Consider the following 17,070-nt stretch of genomic DNA (forward strand, 5'->3'; position numbering starts at 1 on the left):
TACTTACTTATACGGCGCAACAATCACATCGCAGCCAATCCATTGTTCCAGCCATTCTAGCGGACGCATCATCGCCATCACTTCATTTCAATTTGGGGCTACCATGCCTCCTCTGTCCATGTGAATTACCTAAAAGGATTTTACGGGCTGGGTTGCCCGGTGTCATTCTCATGACATAACCAGGCTGTACGATACTGAGTTCATCGTGCAATATGAGTTGCTCGAAGAATTCATCATCATACGGTCCTTTTGAGCATCTTCCTCACTGTTACCGCAATGGGTCATACGTACCGTCCATATCCATCGCAATGTTGACCCGCTACAGGCAATCTTTAGCCTTTCGTTGCAGGTGTAATGGTGAGAGGTTTGCCAGGACTCCCGATCTAACTGACTATTCTGACTCTTCTACCCTCTCCACACTATTGTTCCTTAACCCAATTCAGCCATATCACCATATTCAACATATTCCCATAGTCTCCGTGCACCCAAGCTCAGATATTTGGATTATATATGGTTTACCTAAGGGTAAACTTTTTTGGGGTTCTACCATTCCTTCCCAGGCCTCGCGTTGACTGGATCAAGAATATTTAAACCTATCGGAGATTAGATGTTGCACGGGTTGGAGGAGTGTAGCCCTGGGTCGAGTTCCTAGAAAAATGGAATGGTGACCATGATGGGCCATGTCAGCACGACGAAAAAGAAGTAATCTGTAATGCTGAAAACGCTGAACATGAATTATGCACCGGAAAAGCGGGCATAGCTGTGAATGTTCTTCAAGAGCACGCCTAGAATTTAATTACTCTTTTAGCGGAACTGATGATATCCCAATGAGAGCAACTCTTCACCTTAACATGCTTAATTGAATACAGGTGCCCAAAACTTCAGGCCAACTATTCAATGAAAAATAATGTGAAACTAAAAATAACGGAAAATTTAAATGAAATCCCAACTTTTGGAGCGCCTGCCATAAACGATCGATCCGTTGTATTTATCTGTCAAACTTCCCGAGCAAAACACAATTTTTCACTATCGCTTCTGCAAAACGAATGCGTTTCACATTTGTTTGTTGATAATATTACGAAAGCCGTGAAGTGTACTTTTACAGCTTGATCTAAAAAAAAAACCACACTCTTCACTGCTGAGTTTGTTCTGCCACGCAAAACGAAGGGTCTTACGCCTATTGAAAACATGGTGTTCCCTCAATTATTTGCTTTTGCTGCGACGGTGGGCTTCGCAACAATAGCGGCCATTGGTTTGGTCTACTATCTCAACAATCAATCTCAACCGAGTCATTCATACAGCAGCCCCAGAGCTTCTCCGCCCAAACGTTCACACATCAGCAAATACGAACCATCGGACGAAGAGTAATTATTGCAGTGTTCTACCGTGTTTGCGTATCCGACTCATTCCTTCTCTGTTCGTTTCCCGTTAGCACCGTCTGCACGATCTGCCTGGAGCAAACCAAAGGGATGGCGAACCGATGGATACTTCCCTGCAAACACTCGTTCCATGTAGATTGTCTTAGGAAATGGACTGTTAACAAGCAGGAGTGTCCAAACTGTCGAAAACAATTCTAACCTGCCTTTGGGAAGAAAATGCAACTTCGTGATACGATGTTTGATGTCTTTTTACCCCAATCTAAATGATAGAAGAAAAACATGTTAGCGTGTATGATAATTTCGCTAATAGTACAATGATATTAGAGAAATTTTAGCACACGAATATCAGAGCCAATGCCTTATGGAGGAAACCTACGGGGCGCCATCCGTTTCTTCCTATTTTTTCTGTATAACACTCCGCTGATTCAGCAGCAGCATTATTCCTTGGCCGCATGTAGGAAACAATGACAATACGCTTTGTTTTTGTGAAAATCCGGTTAATATCCCGTACACGCGACGCAACGAAATGAGGGTAGCAACCATACACATATCGGGGGTTTTGAGCTTGCGTACCACATTCGCACACTGTCGAATATTATAAAGCAATATGGAACAATCGCAAACTGTACAAGATTTGAAACCGTGATAGCATAAGGATGTAAACAACTCTCTCCGGTTAGTGAGATTATTCACTATCAAAAACCAACAAAATGTTTTACATACTCTTTTCAAATTGTTTGCCTTAAAAATAAGTCCTGCTTTGTAGTTTACGAATAAAATTGAAAAAAATACCATACAGAAGTACTGTTTGGATTTTTAGTTTTTTTTAACAAAAAAAATAATTTGCAATTCAACGCAGAGTTTACAGAGCTCTTCTCTCTTCACGCCTGTTTTTTACCGGAATAAAAATGGTACAGTGATCAAATGGGTTCTCTTTCCGTTCGGTAAATTAGAAATCGGAAGCAGATTATGCTAAAACCTTCCCAACTCCACTTTTTACAATGAATCTCATTGAAGCCTTTAGCCGTACCTCACTGCATTGTAGAATTTGGATCTACGCCATCTATGATCTTTGTACAAGCTTCAAAGTAAATTGAACGGTCCAATTCCTTAACAATCCTGTACCTAGTTATTGAGCCAACAGATAGAAAGAGAGAGCGAGAGAGAAAGAACCAAAAAGTTTCCAACAAATTCATAACTGCAGAATTTAAAAATATTTTAAATTAATTTAGGTTTATTGTACGATACAATGGTTTAGCGATGTGTATAACAGCCTAATAGTAATCGAATTTAAACTGACAACAGCGAGATAAGAAAGATCCCTCGTTGAAGAGAAAATGGGGTGGGATGAAAGACAAAATAATAAAAATGGAAATATTAGCAAAGGGATTGAGCAAATAAACAATAAGGTAATGAACAGTTGGAAGAAATAGAGAGAGGGATTTGATTGATTGCATATCCGGCGGATTGAAGAGCAAAAAGTAGAAAGGTAGACATTTTAAATCAAAAGAACCGGAAACTACGTTGAAGCTCCTGAAACCAATAAGCAACGAATCGTTTCGACCATACATTGTTCGGTGTCTTAACCATTCCCTTCGGAGAAGGAAAGGAACATAAATACATACACAGTATAGGAGATCAGGTGAGTCAGTCACACCAAAAAGCAGACTAGCCACATAGCAGGCCAGGAATATTGTACGACTAGAAGCTAAGGAGGCCAGAACAAACAAGCTGTCCGGGGAAGAGTTTACATATATGGAAAGATGAGGAGGCACGACGTAAGTTAGAGAATCTATTACATCAGCTACATGTACTACATCAGACTTAAGATAACGCCAAAAATAGCGTGGATTGGAAACGCGAATGCAACGTGTATAAGCAAGGACAACGATGCGCTTGGTCGTAACTATGAAAAGCGGAAGCCGCGTATTTAAAAAGTTCGCAGATTGATTGTGCGGTGCCAGCGGTGTACGTAAGTAATGGTTTCTGTTTTGTCATAGAGTTCTGGGATGGGTTAACAGGAGTAGTTTGGGAAGGGGTGCAGCAATGGAGCGCAGAGATAATATTACTAGTATAAAATCTCACGGCCTCGTTGACTGCCGTGCAGCAAAACAAACAAAAATCAGTCGACGCTGGAAAGGATCTAGCCAACAGTCAGTTAATTGAGAGCAGGAACAACCGGACGAGCTTAATACATCCTCCATCCTCCTTCTTCAGAACAGGTTGACGAACATCAAAGGGTATCATAGACAGCGGGCGATTTCCTTTTTCTAATAAACGACAGTGCAACCTTGAGCAAGTTTCAATTGGTTTTAACCTGCTTTTCCGTTTCTCTCAGTTCACAGCTAAAACAACCTGCGAAAGCAATCATGCTCAAACAGTTCTTGTGGTAACAATGGCCACAGTTAAGCTGTGTCCAAGTTGTTGCATCTCCATCCATCTGTGGTATTTTGCACACTTCGCACAGTGCGCGGTTGCTTTCATTCGCATTAGAGGATCTGCAAAAGCATGATCAAGATGCAATAAATACTACTGATGTAGGCAAATTAGCGAACGATGCATCAAAAAGCACGTACCGTACTGCAGCTGCTCTGCTAGATGCTTGTTGTTGACTTGTTAAACATTAAGCAATAAAGAAGGCAATGCGCAATCGCGACAGTTAGTTGAAAATGAGACTAGTTAAACAATCGATACAGTCGATTCAACTTACGAATTGTACATGCTGTTTAATCTTATAACCGTGCAAATGATTCCAATCGTAACAATCGCCGTTTTTATCAACACACTCCAAATGGGCATATTGGTCAATGCTGGTGGACGAAATAAAGGCACCTGCAAACGTAAATGTTAAGAGAAAATAGCGACAGCAATTAGAACACCAAATCAATTTGATGTTTTCTACTAACTTACTATCGGTTTGGAAAAGTTATGCACAGGAATAGGTCGAAATTGTTCGTTGCTTGTCTTGCTGTTGCTGTGTTGGCTTATAGGAAAGACGCAATCTTTCGACTGCATTCGTCTTTTTGCTTGTCTTGTTGTCAAGCCAAATGTTTATGAGGAGAAGCGTGTTTTGGTACTAGGATGGGGCCAGTTTACTTCCGCGACTTAAATTCTTTCCGCTGAATAGTTAGTAAATGCTGGCGCGTTTATTTGAAAGCGAACTTTTGAAATGCAGCCGTAAAAAGCGAATGGGTTCCTCAAGCTTAAATTCCGTAAATGCACGTACTTGCGGACGAGTGTAGAAAACGGTAATAAGCTTTAGGTATTAGGTAAATAGGAAATACAGTGAACTCATTTCTCTCATTGCGAGATAAGCGCAACTGTAGCGTATAGAATACAGGGAATTTTCCCCAAATAAATTCCTAGCGAAACGATTTCTATGCTTGCTGATCATTCATTGAAATTGCTTCATTCCCGACAACGTTTCGGAAACGAGTATCAAATGAATTTTATTGTAAAATAGAACATCTATGGCTTTATATATTATAGAAAGAATATTTATCTAATGAATTTTTAATACTTCAGATATGGGCCACTCATCGTTCAGAATGTTATTTTTATATACAGTTTCTTACGCTACTAACTACGAACAATACAATTTACAATCAGGACAACGTAATTAAACAACATAGTAAAACAAATTAACCATAGTATCGACTTTCCTTGCTACCTAACAGGTAGTTCATTTTTTATATTTGTGTTGTCCACGAAGAAAAAAAATCATTCCCGAATACAGACATATGCGCGAACGCAAAAACTATCTCAGATCAGGACTTTTCACTGTGCGACTTTTGTGAGAGCCCCAGAACGAACACTCAGCGACGTGCGTATTTCTATGCCGCTGATAGATTCTTTCTCGCGTTACCACGAATGATGATGATGACGGAGGACATAAATTATGCCGAGGGCTTGGCTGCGGCTGCAGCAGCAGCGGCCGCAGCTTGAGCCTTCTCCTCGCGAATACGATCCTTCTTGAGCACACCGTAGTAGGCGCGCTTGTCGGCCGGAGTCTGGAAGCGACCGTGACCCATCTTCGATGAGGTATCGATGAACTTGAGCTTAATCTGCTCGAGCGCGGAACGCTTGGTGTGCACCAACAGCGATTTGCGGAGCGTGATGACACGACGCTTGGAACCGATACAGCAGCCCTTGATCATGATGAAGTCCTGATTGATCTCACCATAGAACGGGAAACCACCCATCGGTGTAATCGACTTGTCGGTCAGATCGTACTCGGTGGCAGCGCTGTTCTTGATCACCTGCAAACGAAAAGCAATAACGTTAGTTTTGTATGTGCTTTAATTAAATGTTTTCCTAGGTTCATTTAAAATTTATTTTTAATAACCATCAGTCCTATCATTTTGTACACACAGTGTGTTCATATCGCATGTTTTTATAGTTAGATGTCGGCAATGCGTGTTAATCATCATAGCTTACTGACGTAACTTCGAAAACGATCGTAACTCTTTCTGATCTCTCCTTACCTTGCCATCCTTGGTGTGGATACCGGCTCCGAGGCGGTAGATCTTCTTGTTTAGCTCCGTACGATGATGGTAACCCTTCTGACCGGCACGGGCCACGGTGAAGGCGACACGGGACGGATGCCACGCACCGATACAAGCCACCTTGCGCAGACCCTTGTGCGTCTTGCGCGGCAACTTCTTCGTGTGCCAACGGCTGGTCACACCCTTGAAGCCCTTACCCTTGGTAACGGCCACGCAATCGATCATCTCGTCCTGCGAGAACACCTGCGACACCGGAATTGGCTTTTCCAGGTGCTCCTTCACCCAGTTAACCTTATCCTCAATGGTACCACCGTTCAGCTGGATCTCGATAATGTGGGCCTTCTTCTGACCTTGCTTGATCAGTCGAATCTGCAGAGAGGTGAAAATAATTGGAATCCATGTTACTGAAAATTTGATCATCCACCACATCTCGATAGATAGGAATCGTGTTGAGGAAAACATGTAAGCAGTATGGTTTATCTCCGTGATCATCGCCCATGAGGACGTTGTTACAACGAAGGTTAAGGAATATACCGTTCATCGCCACGCGTCCGATCATAGATCCCCCGAAAGGAACCTTCACGAAGGGGCAATTTGTTCTGCGACATCGAGGAACAGCCCTGGATTGAACTACCATTGCCGGCCCCCGAACGATGGGTTTCAGACAAGCTGAGAACCACCGTGAGGTAACGGTCGTGTCGCATACATGCAAAGCTACAATATAGACTGTTCTCTTACCTGCGAGTGAGCGATGACACGAATGAACTTGCAGTAGCGCACCATCTTCTTGAAGGTATCCTCAATCGACTTCTTACCCAGATCGTCGGTCCACTTCTTGGAAGCCTTGGTGAAGGCCTTCTTCTTGCTCGCGTGCCTTTCAAGAAACAAGAACATCCATGTGGTATATGGAAAGAATATAGGCACTTGTCTGGCAAGGGGAGAGAGGATGTGAATGATCCACCGCTCATAGACCGCTGTCTGACCCGATGAACGAATTTCGCACTCCTTTGTAGATTGCACCACAGAGACATACAGAAACGGTGTATGGTGTTGTTAACCACTTTTCCTTTCGATTCGCCGGTAAGCGTAAAAGAGAAGAAAAGGGAACTGGCCTCATCGTGCACGGTGTTTGATACATTCATCACACACCGGCAGAGCGGAGGACGCCATGTTCCCTCGGCATGATCGCTAAACTTTCTCTACCAAAGATGGATCCGGCAGCAAAAGCCTTCCACATCCCGGCAGTAGAGCTCAAATGACCAACCGACAGAACCCTCTTGCAGTGATCGAAGGGCTTTACGATTTTGTGATTAATATGATGGCAAACACTAAATTGTGAGTAATTTTGAAGGTTCAAACTCAAATCTATCTTACAGCGTATGCGACACAGTCACGATTCTATCACGCATCATCAGAAGGAAAGCAGCAGATGTGAATGTTTCGTACATGAGTTTTCAGACATCTTGCCATCAGGCATAAGTATCATCATCAATGCATGAAAGCGTGGACCATTTTCATCGCATGCGCTCTGATCGATTAACAACCTCCAAAATGATAGGAACTACAATTATGCTACTACTTACCAATTCTTGTAGAATCGACGACGGCACTCCTCCGACAAATGCTGTGCCCATACATTGCACAGGGCACGTGGTCCGAAAGGAGTTTCGATGTAACCAACTGCTCCAACGACGACCAGTGGAGGCGTTTCAAGAATCGTAACCGCTTCCACGACTTCCTTCTTGTTAATTTCTGAATGCAAACGACAAACATACATCGAACGTAAGTGGACAAATCGCAAAGCAACACAAATCTGTTCAGCGTATCAAGTGAGACCGCTTCGAATGTGTTTATCAGCCAGCCCTAGTTCTAAATTGGTTTGTCATTCAAGATTATTCAGAGAAATAACCGTATGATATGAAAATCATCATATAAGACTCATTCAGGCGAAGAGGCGTTGCTTAACCGTACATGTATTTCACATCAACTTACTTGAACCAGGACGGTCTGCTTCACGAACGATGTGCGTCATACCAGCCTTGTAGGCTAGGTACGCGGTGAGATGCACCGGTTTCGAGGCATCATCCTTCGGGAAAGCCTTCACGCGTCCCTGGTGACGGGAGGCACGCTTCTTCGGGTAGAACGCCATGGAACCATGGCGCGGTGCAGAAAACTTACGATGAGACTGTAATGAAACGGAAAAGTGAGGTTAGATTGACACATCGCAAGAAACGTGGCATTTTCACAGAAAAAAAAACGCACATTTAAATGTACATGAAACATGGCCGCCCAAAAGAGAGACGATGTATTGATACAAAGAACATATTGAATTATCAGCGAGTTTTATTTAAGTTAAGCACCACGTGTTTTTTTCCATACCACAAAAGCGAGGTTAAGTTTCACGACAAACTTTAAATTTATCTCTCGCTGAAGCTACATTCCAAATAGTAATGTTCTTAAATAAATGGCTTAGGTTTACACACTTTTAGCCCTCACTTAAGAACACTTTTCATTCTACTTCGTTAAATTCCACTTACCATCTTGAGAGACACAAACTCTGCCTCCTTCCTTGGCGAAGAGCAAATTGGAAAAGGAATCGGAAACGCCGTGTTCGTCTCGGGAAGCTTCCGAGGTTACCGACAAATAGCACTTCAACAGGTACTGCCATACAAGCAATTGACAGTGGCTTTTGACAGTTGATATCAGCGCAAATCCGTTTGCAGATCATTCGCAGGAAATTTGGTTCTGATTGAATGTGCGATGTAACATTCATGATTAAATTTAATTTCCAAGCAATTTCAATGTTATCTGAAATGCAATCGAATGGAGCAAAGTTTATGTTTTCTTCATGAATACGAATAATGTTGATCCTACCAAATTAATCACATCCTTCACATGCTCCTCATGTATCGGACTGTCAAATAAAGCGGAAGATTCGCACGAAACTTGGGGAACCTGGAAGGAGTAAACAATCGTTTTATTTATTTATACATTTCACTACAAAATGTAGAAGTACGTGTGCACAACTCACGAATCATTCTGTTCTTCGACAATTTTTGCGTTATTAAGCATCATGCTACCCAAAACTTTGTCCAATATTATTTCTTTCCTACTAGTTCTGGTAATCTTCATCTGGATCCTGCCATCTCCGACCGATGGTGAACGATGGTGCGCGCAAAATCCTAAAGATACCATATTCCGCCGGCTAGGCACCAAAACTCCCTACCGGCATGTCCAGAACAAGGATGTGCGAAAGATCGCCACAGTTGACGGTACTTAACCTGGGGAAGATGTGCGGGACAATGCAGGGAAGTTTATAATAGGATTCAAATCTCCGTTCTACTTCCCTAACCAGGATGCACCGTTAGTAAGATCTGGGGTCTATTTCGACACGGTACGAGGAATCCATCGAAAAGCGTGATCGATCATATGCGTGGAACACTGCCGGAATTACAGCGCGATATCGTAGAACATGGACAACTGTGCCGAGATCAGCTGGAACTGTTCGAACGATGGCATCCCCGCATTAAGGTTGAAGACGCAAAACTACTAGTTCGCGAGGGCGGTGACGAACTGTATCGGCTAGGCGAAAGGTTTCGCAAAAGATTCGACGATTATCTTCCCGAACGCTATGACGGCAATGTATTTCGTTTCAAATTCACCAAAACTGAACGTGCCGAGTACAGTGCTCGAAATTTTACGCGTGGGCTTTTTGGCCGTGATGAGCCTATCGAATATCCTGAGGCTGTGCGGCGGGATCCGGTGCTTCGGTTTTACAAAGGTTGTGAAAAATGGAAAAGGCAGGTGAAGGAAAACCCTTACTCGTACCGCGAGATGGACCGTTTCGGTAGTTCGAAGGAAATGAGGAGGGTTATCGAGAAACTATCAAAACGGATAGGTACGTTCGTCAGTCCGGAGGAGGTACACGCCATTTACCAGACGTGCGCCTTTGAAACTGCTTGGAGTGAACGAGACCTTTCGCCCTGGTGTTTGCTGTTTGACAAGGAAAGCATCTCGGCAATGGAGTACAACGAAGATTTGAAATATTACTGGATCGATGGTTACGGGTACGAGCTTACCTATCACCAGGCATGTTCAGCGTTTGCCGATTTGTTCGAAACCATGGAAAATGCGGATAGGCCTTCTTTTACCTTTTATTTTACCCACTCTGGCACGCTTCTAAAGTCGATGGCCTTTTTAAATCTGTATAAAGACAACGAACCGCTCATGGCGCAACACTATCGCCACAAGCGGAAGTGGCGAGTCAGTCACATCGATGCGTTTGGATCGAATCTCTACTTTGTGTTGTACAAGTAAGTGAGTTAGTTACTATTGTATGGTTAGGTTTGCTAATATGTTCTGTCTTGCAGTTGCCCTAACGGAACACACCCCATCGCACTATACCACCAGGAAAGGCTAACGCATATTCCAGGCTGCCCGGATGATACACCACTATGCAGTTATGACCATTTTAAGCAACTGTACGCTGAACGTATAGAACAGTGTGATTTGAATACTATGTGTTCAGAACCGCATGTGCCTAGTATGGTGAAAGATGAATTATAGAAGTGCATGCCCATGCAAAAGCAGATTTTATTTATTTTCAGCACTGCTACACGGTCATAGTGCTATTTTAACCGAATTGGCGCATTCGTCTGCCGCTTGGTAAAGCATCCAATTTTACAATGCTTAAATACACTAAATACACTCAGAGCGATAAAGCAAAGCTAACACAAGCACACTAAGGCGTAACGTTTTCTGTATCAGTGATTTCTCCTGCTGTTTGTACAGCGCAAATTCTCTCTAATCAGTCAGTTGTTGACAAAATCAGGTATATCTTATCGCGTTTGAAACGATATGCAGAAATGCCAATAGCGCGCATACGCCTTTTCGGCAGTAAGTGTTCACCGTGCAAAACAGCGAAAGATGTTACAAACTGAGCAGTGAAATGAATTTCACAAACGTGGTGCTGGAAACACCATTGATTGTGGAGAAATCAAGGTTCAGCTCGACGGCGATTCTTTTCTCGCAGCGACAAAACAGCCAGGAAGAGTACTGTGACGTAGTACATCATCAAGCTGATGACCATTTTCGACCCAACTATGATCGGATCAGGCTGAAGCGTTTATCTGTGTTGGATTTGTAAAGTTTCACTACATCGAACTGTACTCGTGAAGACCATTGCATGTAATTGAGCCTTTTTTTTGTTCTCTCATGTTCCCACTCTCTCTATCAGATCGATGTGCGTTATTTGCCGTTGTGATATTAAGTACAACAACCAGCGGAAAACTCTGAAATGTGACCATGCATTCCACGTGAAATGCATCAAGCAGTGGGTTGCGTTCCAGAACATATGCCCGATTTGCAGAATTGAATTGTAGTAAGGTTATGTGGCTTACCTGATTGCACAATAAACACAGTTCAAATTGTTAGTTCACGAGTGAGTGCGAACGTTTCGTGGGGACACAACATTTTTGTAGGCTGTTTCGTTATTTTATTTCCACAAAAGATTGCTATTTGCGAATCACTTCGTCGTGCGATATTTTATCTCATTTATACTAGTTTTTTAGCTTCAAAGAAGCTCTTAAGGTGCCTCATCTGCCAGAATCCCATTATCAGCAGCACCAGCGTTTGGGCAAGAGACCACCACAAAACACGCTGATTAGTGCTATCACTCGTTTGTCGGAAGCGCTCCTCGCGATACTAATAGAGAAAAAGAAGATTACTTAAGTTAGTTCCATTCTGCATAGATTAACAGTGTGGAAAAGCTGTAATTTGTTTTGCTACTTACTCTCTGATAGTTCTGCTCCTTAGTAATCTGGTCTACCTGGTCCAATAGTTGACGGATGCGTAGCTGCAGTTCGGTTAGTTTTTCCTTCTGTGCAACATTGGCATAATCGATCGTATGCTCTCCGACCTGAATATCCAAATGCACCCGAAGCTGAGATCCACTGAACCACGCGGTACTGTTAGAATACATACACAGCACGTGTTCTCCGGGTATGTGAGAGGTGAAAGAGATGCGACCTGTGCGAAATCAATCAAAATTTAGAAACCACTTGCAAGATACACAACGCCCTTCTTTGCTTGCTTCAGATTCAGACCTTCAGAGCTGTAGACACGGGACAGGATCGTCTTATCATCGGGATCTTTTATTTCGACGTGCATTCCGATTCCGGGAGAAGATGGCATAAATCCGCCGGACCGTGGATCGTACAGTTCCACCTTGTAATTAGCTAAAAATAATTGTAAACAGTATTATCAGTAAACGAAATGGCATTCAGCGATAAACTCTAGCGGTTGTTGCTTCTGTGTTGTGCCTCACCTACTACGGTTGTTTCATCTGGTATTTCTTCGATAAAACATTTGCGTTCGGTTTCGCCGATGTGAAAGTATAATCCATTCGACAGTGGCACTACGAGTAGTGACGCTAGCACTACGAACAATCTGCAACTTATCATTTTAAAGCACGAAAATCGAAGCCAGTTGTAGAAATACCAACTTCGCCAAATTTGAGAAACGGGGCAATTTTCTGCCGACACGTCAATAGAAAGCAGCTATTTGACAGCGGGGAAAGAAAATGTCATTCGTAGCGAAAGATACATACAATAAAGGTAGCCCTAAATCAACAAACGATTTCCTGAAAAGAACAATTGATCGCTCCTTACAACAAAATTGCCGCATCGAAACTGTGGGATAGTATATTGGCTATTGATATGCACATATTAAATATAAGCTATTGCAGAAAAATCTTGCCAACTTCCAAGTTAAATCGGAACGGCACAGCTACACCCAAACTAGCCACATCCTAACAAACGTCAACGCGAACTGAGAACTCTGGAAGGGAAACATACATAAACATTGCAGTTAATTTTAGGTGCTACGAAATGGATTTAATATTGCTCGCTGGAATCGCTACTGCCCTTCTCGTAGTCCTGATTACCCTTTTATTTCTTAACAAAAGCAAATCGAAGAGTGATGGTATGATGTGCGTACGTAGATAATCGCCAAAAACTAATCGTCATCTGTTATCCTCTTTAGCGCCTCCTGCGGCACCAGCACCTGTCGAGGAGAATGTTCCACGTCGTGCACAGGTGGTGCGAAATCAAAGAAACCGTGCCAGAGTCGCCCAAATAGCTGAACCCGCAGACGGCTCAGAAGAGGAAGATACCATACCCCAAGCGCAGCATGATTACGCTGGTGAAAAAATCGGCGCAAAAAAGCGTGCCAAACTGGAAGCTAAAGCTCAAAAGAAGACCGAACGCGAGCATGAACTACGGCTTCGCGAGGAACAAAAAAAGAGAGATGCTCTGCTGGACGAGGAGCGCCGGAAACTGGCAGAAAAGGAAGAACAGGCGGAAAAGGATCGTGAACAAGCGGAACGCCTGGCGAGAGAGGAGAAAGAGCGCAAGGAACATGAAGAATATCTTATGATGAAGCAAGCATTTAGCGTTGAAGAGGAAGGCTTCGAAGAGGAGGATGCAGACGAGCAGCAAAATAGTCTGCAAGAGTTCATCAAATTTATTCAGGTACCATGTCGGTTTCGAGAAGCAATCTGAAAAGAGCTTATAAACATTTAACCCAAACATTAACTCATTAACAGGAAAACAAGGTCGTTGTGCTGGAAGATTTGGCAGTACAGTTCAAGCTGAAAGTGCAAGCAGTTATTGATAGAATCGGAGAGCTGCAAAAGGAGGAACGAATTACCGGCGTGATCGACGATCGAGGAAAATTCATTTATGTGTCACAAGAGGAGCTCAAATCCGTAGCAAAGTTTATCAAGCAGCGAGGCCGTATCTCTATAACGGAGCTGGCAGAAAACAGTAACCAGCTTATACACCTGACCCCGATTGTAGCTTCCGAAAGCGCCTAACAGCGCTGACTGTAGTGATATAGACGAATTATCGTAAACCGTTAAGTTAGTTGTTTTCTTGCAAGTTGCAAATATATTGGCTGGTTATCAATTACCCTAAGCGGGGTAGCGCAGACATTAGTCAGACTCTTCCATATCATCATCGTCTTCTTCGTCCTCAGATGTTTCGTCCGGGTCGTTGATTTGGCTTTCACATTTCTCGCACTGGCAGACGAAAAGGTAATATTCTTTTAATATCTTCTGCCGAGTATGGCGCGACCTCTGTACGTTACACTCGTCTAGATAGGAAATGCAAATTTCTTCTCCGGGTTGTATGTCTCTCGTTGTCCTAAGCGCTAATACATGGTTGGAGTTGGGAAACACAGTTTCGGCGTTCGGTGCGCAACTGTGATTGATTTTACTTTGCGTAGAGTACAATGCTGAACCTTCATTATTAAGGAACGAACCAACGACGTCATCCATTTTGCTGTACAAATCATCGATCAGCTCGTCCACAGCTTGACGCTCCTTATCCTCCATGTTGCAGGACGCAACGTTCTTTACCCAATCACCGAATGCGCTCGTGCCAATACCTTGCCCATTTGTTCCTACCAGCGCAATGAGACTCTTGAAACCCTCAGGCGTTAGCCATTGGAGCCGATCGTCTGATTCCACATCGAATGCACTACAGAACAACTTATACAACTCTTCGATCTGCGCAGTAAATTTTTCACCGAGCATTTTGTGGAATATGAGCAGGTCTTCGTTCACGGATTTGTGCACGAAATCTTGCAGTTGTGCTTGAAGCTCTTGCGGATCTGACGCCTGCCGAAACAAACCAACAATCTTTACGAACAACATAATGCCACAAGTTTCCGGTGGGTAGTGCATCTTTCTGCAGAGAAAGGAAACCAATTTAGTCCATTTAATTATATAGTTACAATGTCGATTCGGTACCATTGACTTACTTCCAAAACTCCACCAACACGTTCACCGGATGGGTTTCGTTGTGAACCTCCGCGCCCAAGCAAATTGCCGAATGGTATCGATTTTGTGCCATGCTTAGACATTCATTGTTGCAGTATAAAACACCACATTGCACACATTTCGTGTGATTGGCGAGATTCGCCTCCACCAGGCAATATTCCGCCCGTGGTAGCATAATATTCGGATCATTCGCCAACCGTTGAGCGTTTCGTTCGGCTGTTTCCAACGGGCGGAGACAGTTCTCGCACGCTAAATATCCATAGGCAGCATTCCATGAATATTGGCAGGACACCAGCGGCTGCTCTTCGAATATTGTAGTCCCTTCCGGGATTAGCTCGGTAGCGTACAAGCCACGTCCTTTTTCAGCGCTAGTTTTAATGATCACTTTCTCCATCGTTGGCCACACCGAATACGAACGTGCACGCGGTCTGCCTGCTGTTTTGACATTCGACATTCGTGCAGTGCAGCCAGCTAAACTACAGCCTCATTGGCATTGTTGCCAAAACATGCTTCAACTGAATAGGAAAATAAACAACGTTTCCAATTGTGCATCCAGCAATTTCTATAGTATATTCAATAAATTCCTTCTTTACTTTTACAAAAATGTGTCTAGCTACTTAAATCTATAATTCCACAATAAGCAACAAAAAGGCATCGCTCATGCCTAGTTTTTGAACACTGGCAACGCAACATTTTTCCAGTTTTCGGTCCATCTCAGTCCCTGAAACTGTTTCAAATGTTTCTGTATATCCTGCTTCATGTTCGCTAAGGCAATGTTACTGGGAAAGTCATAGAACCAGTGACCGATTTGCTCCGCCAGTTCCTGGTGGTGCTGAAAAACGAACCCATTTTCGGCATGCTTCACTAGTTCGTCGATGCTGGGGAAAGGAAAAACTGTGTGTCAGGCATGCACAAGATGATACGCCAACCCCCAATATACATACCAATCGAAGTGTACGGCACAAACCGGTAAACCGGAACCAAACATATCAACAACCTTCATGGGCAAATCAAGACCACTGGAACTGTAGTGTAGGCACACGCCCAAATCGCTACTAGCCAACAGTTTTGGATAGTCTTCATTTTCCAACCATGGCATTTCCACAGTCACTCTTTTCCACGACTTTGCTTTGACAATTTTGCTATAATGTTCTTTCAATGGTCCTTTGCCGGTAATTATGCACACAATGTCTGGATAATGCAATGGTTGCTCAAGAGCATCTCGCTCGTACTGATCTAGGGCGCTGATTAGCATGCTAAAATCTTCATCGGGGGTCCAGCTAGTACTGGACACTAATAAACCCGGCCTTGAGTCACGAAATTTCACCTCTCCGTTTCGGTGCTTTGTGGTAAACGCCGTACGCTCTACAATGTCTTCATCTTCTGCCTCACGTTCTGTGCGAAAAGCGCTAATATGTTCTCCAAGGCGTAGAAAAACGTTATGTTTATCCCCAAGCGAGATACTCTGAAATTGCTGTGGTGGACGATCATACAAAACAGTTGCTCTGTGGAGGAATAGTTGTTACGAAAATTGGAACATTATTACAACCATTGCGATGCAGAACAAATCGTTTACCTAACGTTCCAACGGGTATAAAGATCTTCCTTCATTGCTTTTGTTACGCAGAAACTATCGGCTGCTCTTGCCCCGAAGAATGCTTCTATCCGCTTTGCAATGCGGACGATCGGTGAGTCTGGCGACTCGAGGGCCAGAATCGAGTACGTGTAGTTGTGCCAATCAATTATAAGTTTCGAGCGAGCAAACAAGCAATACAGGTATGCAACAATAACGGCAGGGATTGCCGGAGGATTCTGACAAAGTATAAACTTCGGTCTCGGAATGCTGATCAGAGTGATCAGTAAACCTAGCGCTTGCCATACTGTCTTAAAGAGGTATTTTAGAATATTCGGTAATTCTAGCTCGGGAAAAGGGTTTAGTTCGTGTATTCGCACATTTGGGCTAGTTCTGATTTCTTCCAACGGCGACGAATGCACATAACCAATGAAGTCTACCGAGAAATCGTTTTCCGACAGGCTCTTCACATGGTACTGCATCCGGGGACTTCGACCAATGTCTCCCAGCACGATAACGCACGCATTTTGCACCTTATTCTTTTCGCTCATGATATTGCTTATCAATGCACTTCCAAATTGATCAAAACATTCTTTACTTGAACGTGGCGCAATAAACTGTTGTATGTTTTGGTTGTCAATGAGCTGCCGAACAATGCAAGCTTTGTGGTGCTGCTTGCTTGAAAATAATTCCAATAGCTTTATTCGCCAAACTAAACACGCAGCTACGATGCACAAAGCGAAGAGCGCTAAACGAATGTAAAAAATGGCTCGA

The 17,070-nt window shown here is 43.3% G+C and overlaps 9 protein-coding genes across 9 annotated transcripts; 4 read left to right on the forward strand and 5 right to left on the reverse strand.

Moving 5' to 3' along the window:
* The first annotated feature begins 1,188 nt into the window (after positions 1–1,188).
* On the forward strand, positions 1,189–1,577 carry LOC128709244 (E3 ubiquitin-protein ligase RNF13-like). Its single transcript, XM_053804232.1, has 2 exons — positions 1,189–1,364; positions 1,433–1,577. Exons 1-2 carry the CDS (start codon positions 1,189–1,191, stop codon positions 1,575–1,577), a joined length of 321 nt encoding a protein of 106 aa, XP_053660207.1.
* A 2,104-nt stretch (positions 1,578–3,681) lies between these two features.
* Positions 3,682–4,394, reverse strand: LOC128717932 (uncharacterized). The gene is made up of 3 exons (XM_053811607.1): positions 4,290–4,394; positions 4,090–4,211; positions 3,682–3,877 (listed from the first exon to the last, which is right to left on the reverse strand). Exons 1-3 carry the CDS (start codon positions 4,392–4,394, stop codon positions 3,682–3,684), a joined length of 423 nt encoding a protein of 140 aa, XP_053667582.1.
* An 881-nt stretch (positions 4,395–5,275) lies between these two features.
* On the reverse strand, positions 5,276–8,064 carry LOC128707266 (60S ribosomal protein L3). Its single transcript, XM_053802218.1, has 5 exons — positions 7,877–8,064; positions 7,468–7,636; positions 6,623–6,758; positions 5,864–6,253; positions 5,276–5,638 (listed from the first exon to the last, which is right to left on the reverse strand). Exons 1-5 carry the CDS (start codon positions 8,031–8,033, stop codon positions 5,276–5,278), a joined length of 1,215 nt encoding a protein of 404 aa, XP_053658193.1. The 5' UTR covers positions 8,034–8,064.
* Positions 8,065–8,957: 893 nt separating this feature from the next.
* Positions 8,958–10,450, forward strand: LOC128708975 (multiple inositol polyphosphate phosphatase 1). The gene is made up of 3 exons (XM_053803958.1): positions 8,958–9,156; positions 9,240–10,197; positions 10,255–10,450. Exons 1-3 carry the CDS (start codon positions 8,958–8,960, stop codon positions 10,448–10,450), a joined length of 1,353 nt encoding a protein of 450 aa, XP_053659933.1.
* Positions 10,451–10,832: 382 nt separating this feature from the next.
* Positions 10,833–11,265, forward strand: LOC128709385 (RING finger protein 24-like). The gene is made up of 2 exons (XM_053804383.1): positions 10,833–11,026; positions 11,121–11,265. The coding sequence occupies exons 1-2, from the start codon at positions 10,833–10,835 to the stop codon at positions 11,263–11,265; spliced, it is 339 nt and encodes a 112-aa protein (XP_053660358.1).
* A 172-nt stretch (positions 11,266–11,437) lies between these two features.
* On the reverse strand, positions 11,438–12,345 carry LOC128709435 (transmembrane emp24 domain-containing protein eca). Its single transcript, XM_053804430.1, has 4 exons — positions 12,210–12,345; positions 11,989–12,120; positions 11,676–11,911; positions 11,438–11,587 (listed from the first exon to the last, which is right to left on the reverse strand). The coding sequence occupies exons 1-4, from the start codon at positions 12,343–12,345 to the stop codon at positions 11,438–11,440; spliced, it is 654 nt and encodes a 217-aa protein (XP_053660405.1).
* A 426-nt stretch (positions 12,346–12,771) lies between these two features.
* On the forward strand, positions 12,772–13,757 carry LOC128709434 (DDRGK domain-containing protein 1). Its single transcript, XM_053804428.1, has 3 exons — positions 12,772–12,865; positions 12,926–13,413; positions 13,488–13,757. Exons 1-3 carry the CDS (start codon positions 12,772–12,774, stop codon positions 13,755–13,757), a joined length of 852 nt encoding a protein of 283 aa, XP_053660403.1.
* Positions 13,758–13,874: 117 nt separating this feature from the next.
* On the reverse strand, positions 13,875–15,117 carry LOC128709433 (histone-lysine N-trimethyltransferase SMYD5). The gene is made up of 2 exons (XM_053804427.1): positions 14,705–15,117; positions 13,875–14,631 (listed from the first exon to the last, which is right to left on the reverse strand). The coding sequence occupies exons 1-2, from the start codon at positions 15,115–15,117 to the stop codon at positions 13,875–13,877; spliced, it is 1,170 nt and encodes a 389-aa protein (XP_053660402.1).
* Positions 15,118–15,387: 270 nt separating this feature from the next.
* On the reverse strand, positions 15,388–16,847 carry LOC128709432 (chitobiosyldiphosphodolichol beta-mannosyltransferase). Its single transcript, XM_053804426.1, has 3 exons — positions 16,300–16,847; positions 15,668–16,228; positions 15,388–15,601 (listed from the first exon to the last, which is right to left on the reverse strand). Exons 1-3 carry the CDS (start codon positions 16,845–16,847, stop codon positions 15,388–15,390), a joined length of 1,323 nt encoding a protein of 440 aa, XP_053660401.1.
* Positions 16,848–17,070: the final 223 nt, after the last annotated feature.

Source organism: Anopheles marshallii, chromosome 2, assembly GCF_943734725.1.
Source record: "Anopheles marshallii chromosome 2, idAnoMarsDA_429_01, whole genome shotgun sequence".
NCBI lineage: Eukaryota > Metazoa > Arthropoda > Insecta > Diptera > Culicidae > Anopheles > Anopheles marshallii.

Coding starts and splice junctions, on each gene's coding strand:
- LOC128709244 (XM_053804232.1), top strand. CDS start 1,189: ATGGTGTTCCCTCAATTATTTGCTTTTGCTGCGACGGTGGGCTTCGCA. Junction 1,365..1,432: donor TACGAACCATCGGACGAAGA/GTAATTATTGCA, acceptor GTTTCCCGTTAG/CACCGTCTGCACGATCTGCC.
- LOC128717932 (XM_053811607.1), bottom strand. CDS start 4,394: ATGCAGTCGAAAGATTGCGTCTTTCCTATAAGCCAACACAGCAACAGC. Junction 4,212..4,289: donor ATAACTTTTCCAAACCGATA/GTAAGTTAGTAG, acceptor TTACGTTTGCAG/GTGCCTTTATTTCGTCCACC. Junction 3,878..4,089: donor TTAAACAGCATGTACAATTC/GTAAGTTGAATC, acceptor ATGCTTTTGCAG/ATCCTCTAATGCGAATGAAA.
- LOC128707266 (XM_053802218.1), bottom strand. CDS start 8,033: ATGGCGTTCTACCCGAAGAAGCGTGCCTCCCGTCACCAGGGACGCGTG. Junction 6,254..6,622: donor GTGTCATCGCTCACTCGCAG/GTAAGAGAACAG, acceptor ACCTCTCTGCAG/ATTCGACTGATCAAGCAAGG. Junction 5,639..5,863: donor TCCACACCAAGGATGGCAAG/GTAAGGAGAGAT, acceptor TTTCGTTTGCAG/GTGATCAAGAACAGCGCTGC.
- LOC128708975 (XM_053803958.1), top strand. CDS start 8,958: ATGCTACCCAAAACTTTGTCCAATATTATTTCTTTCCTACTAGTTCTG. Junction 9,157..9,239: donor AAAGATCGCCACAGTTGACG/GTACTTAACCTG, acceptor TTCCCTAACCAG/GATGCACCGTTAGTAAGATC. Junction 10,198..10,254: donor CTCTACTTTGTGTTGTACAA/GTAAGTGAGTTA, acceptor TCTGTCTTGCAG/TTGCCCTAACGGAACACACC.
- LOC128709385 (XM_053804383.1), top strand. CDS start 10,833: ATGAATTTCACAAACGTGGTGCTGGAAACACCATTGATTGTGGAGAAA. Junction 11,027..11,120: donor CGTTTATCTGTGTTGGATTT/GTAAAGTTTCAC, acceptor TCTCTCTATCAG/ATCGATGTGCGTTATTTGCC.
- LOC128709435 (XM_053804430.1), bottom strand. CDS start 12,345: ATGATAAGTTGCAGATTGTTCGTAGTGCTAGCGTCACTACTCGTAGTG. Junction 12,121..12,209: donor AGATGAAACAACCGTAGTAG/GTGAGGCACAAC, acceptor AATTATTTTTAG/CTAATTACAAGGTGGAACTG. Junction 11,588..11,675: donor AGGAGCAGAACTATCAGAGA/GTAAGTAGCAAA, acceptor TTTCTCTATTAG/TATCGCGAGGAGCGCTTCCG.
- LOC128709434 (XM_053804428.1), top strand. CDS start 12,772: ATGGATTTAATATTGCTCGCTGGAATCGCTACTGCCCTTCTCGTAGTC. Junction 12,866..12,925: donor AAGCAAATCGAAGAGTGATG/GTATGATGTGCG, acceptor TATCCTCTTTAG/CGCCTCCTGCGGCACCAGCA. Junction 13,414..13,487: donor AGTTCATCAAATTTATTCAG/GTACCATGTCGG, acceptor ACTCATTAACAG/GAAAACAAGGTCGTTGTGCT.
- LOC128709433 (XM_053804427.1), bottom strand. CDS start 15,117: ATGGAGAAAGTGATCATTAAAACTAGCGCTGAAAAAGGACGTGGCTTG. Junction 14,632..14,704: donor GTGTTGGTGGAGTTTTGGAA/GTAAGTCAATGG, acceptor CTTTCTCTGCAG/AAAGATGCACTACCCACCGG.
- LOC128709432 (XM_053804426.1), bottom strand. CDS start 16,847: ATGAGCGAAAAGAATAAGGTGCAAAATGCGTGCGTTATCGTGCTGGGA. Junction 16,229..16,299: donor TATACCCGTTGGAACGTTAG/GTAAACGATTTG, acceptor ATTCCTCCACAG/AGCAACTGTTTTGTATGATC. Junction 15,602..15,667: donor TGTGCCGTACACTTCGATTG/GTATGTATATTG, acceptor TCCTTTCCCCAG/CATCGACGAACTAGTGAAGC.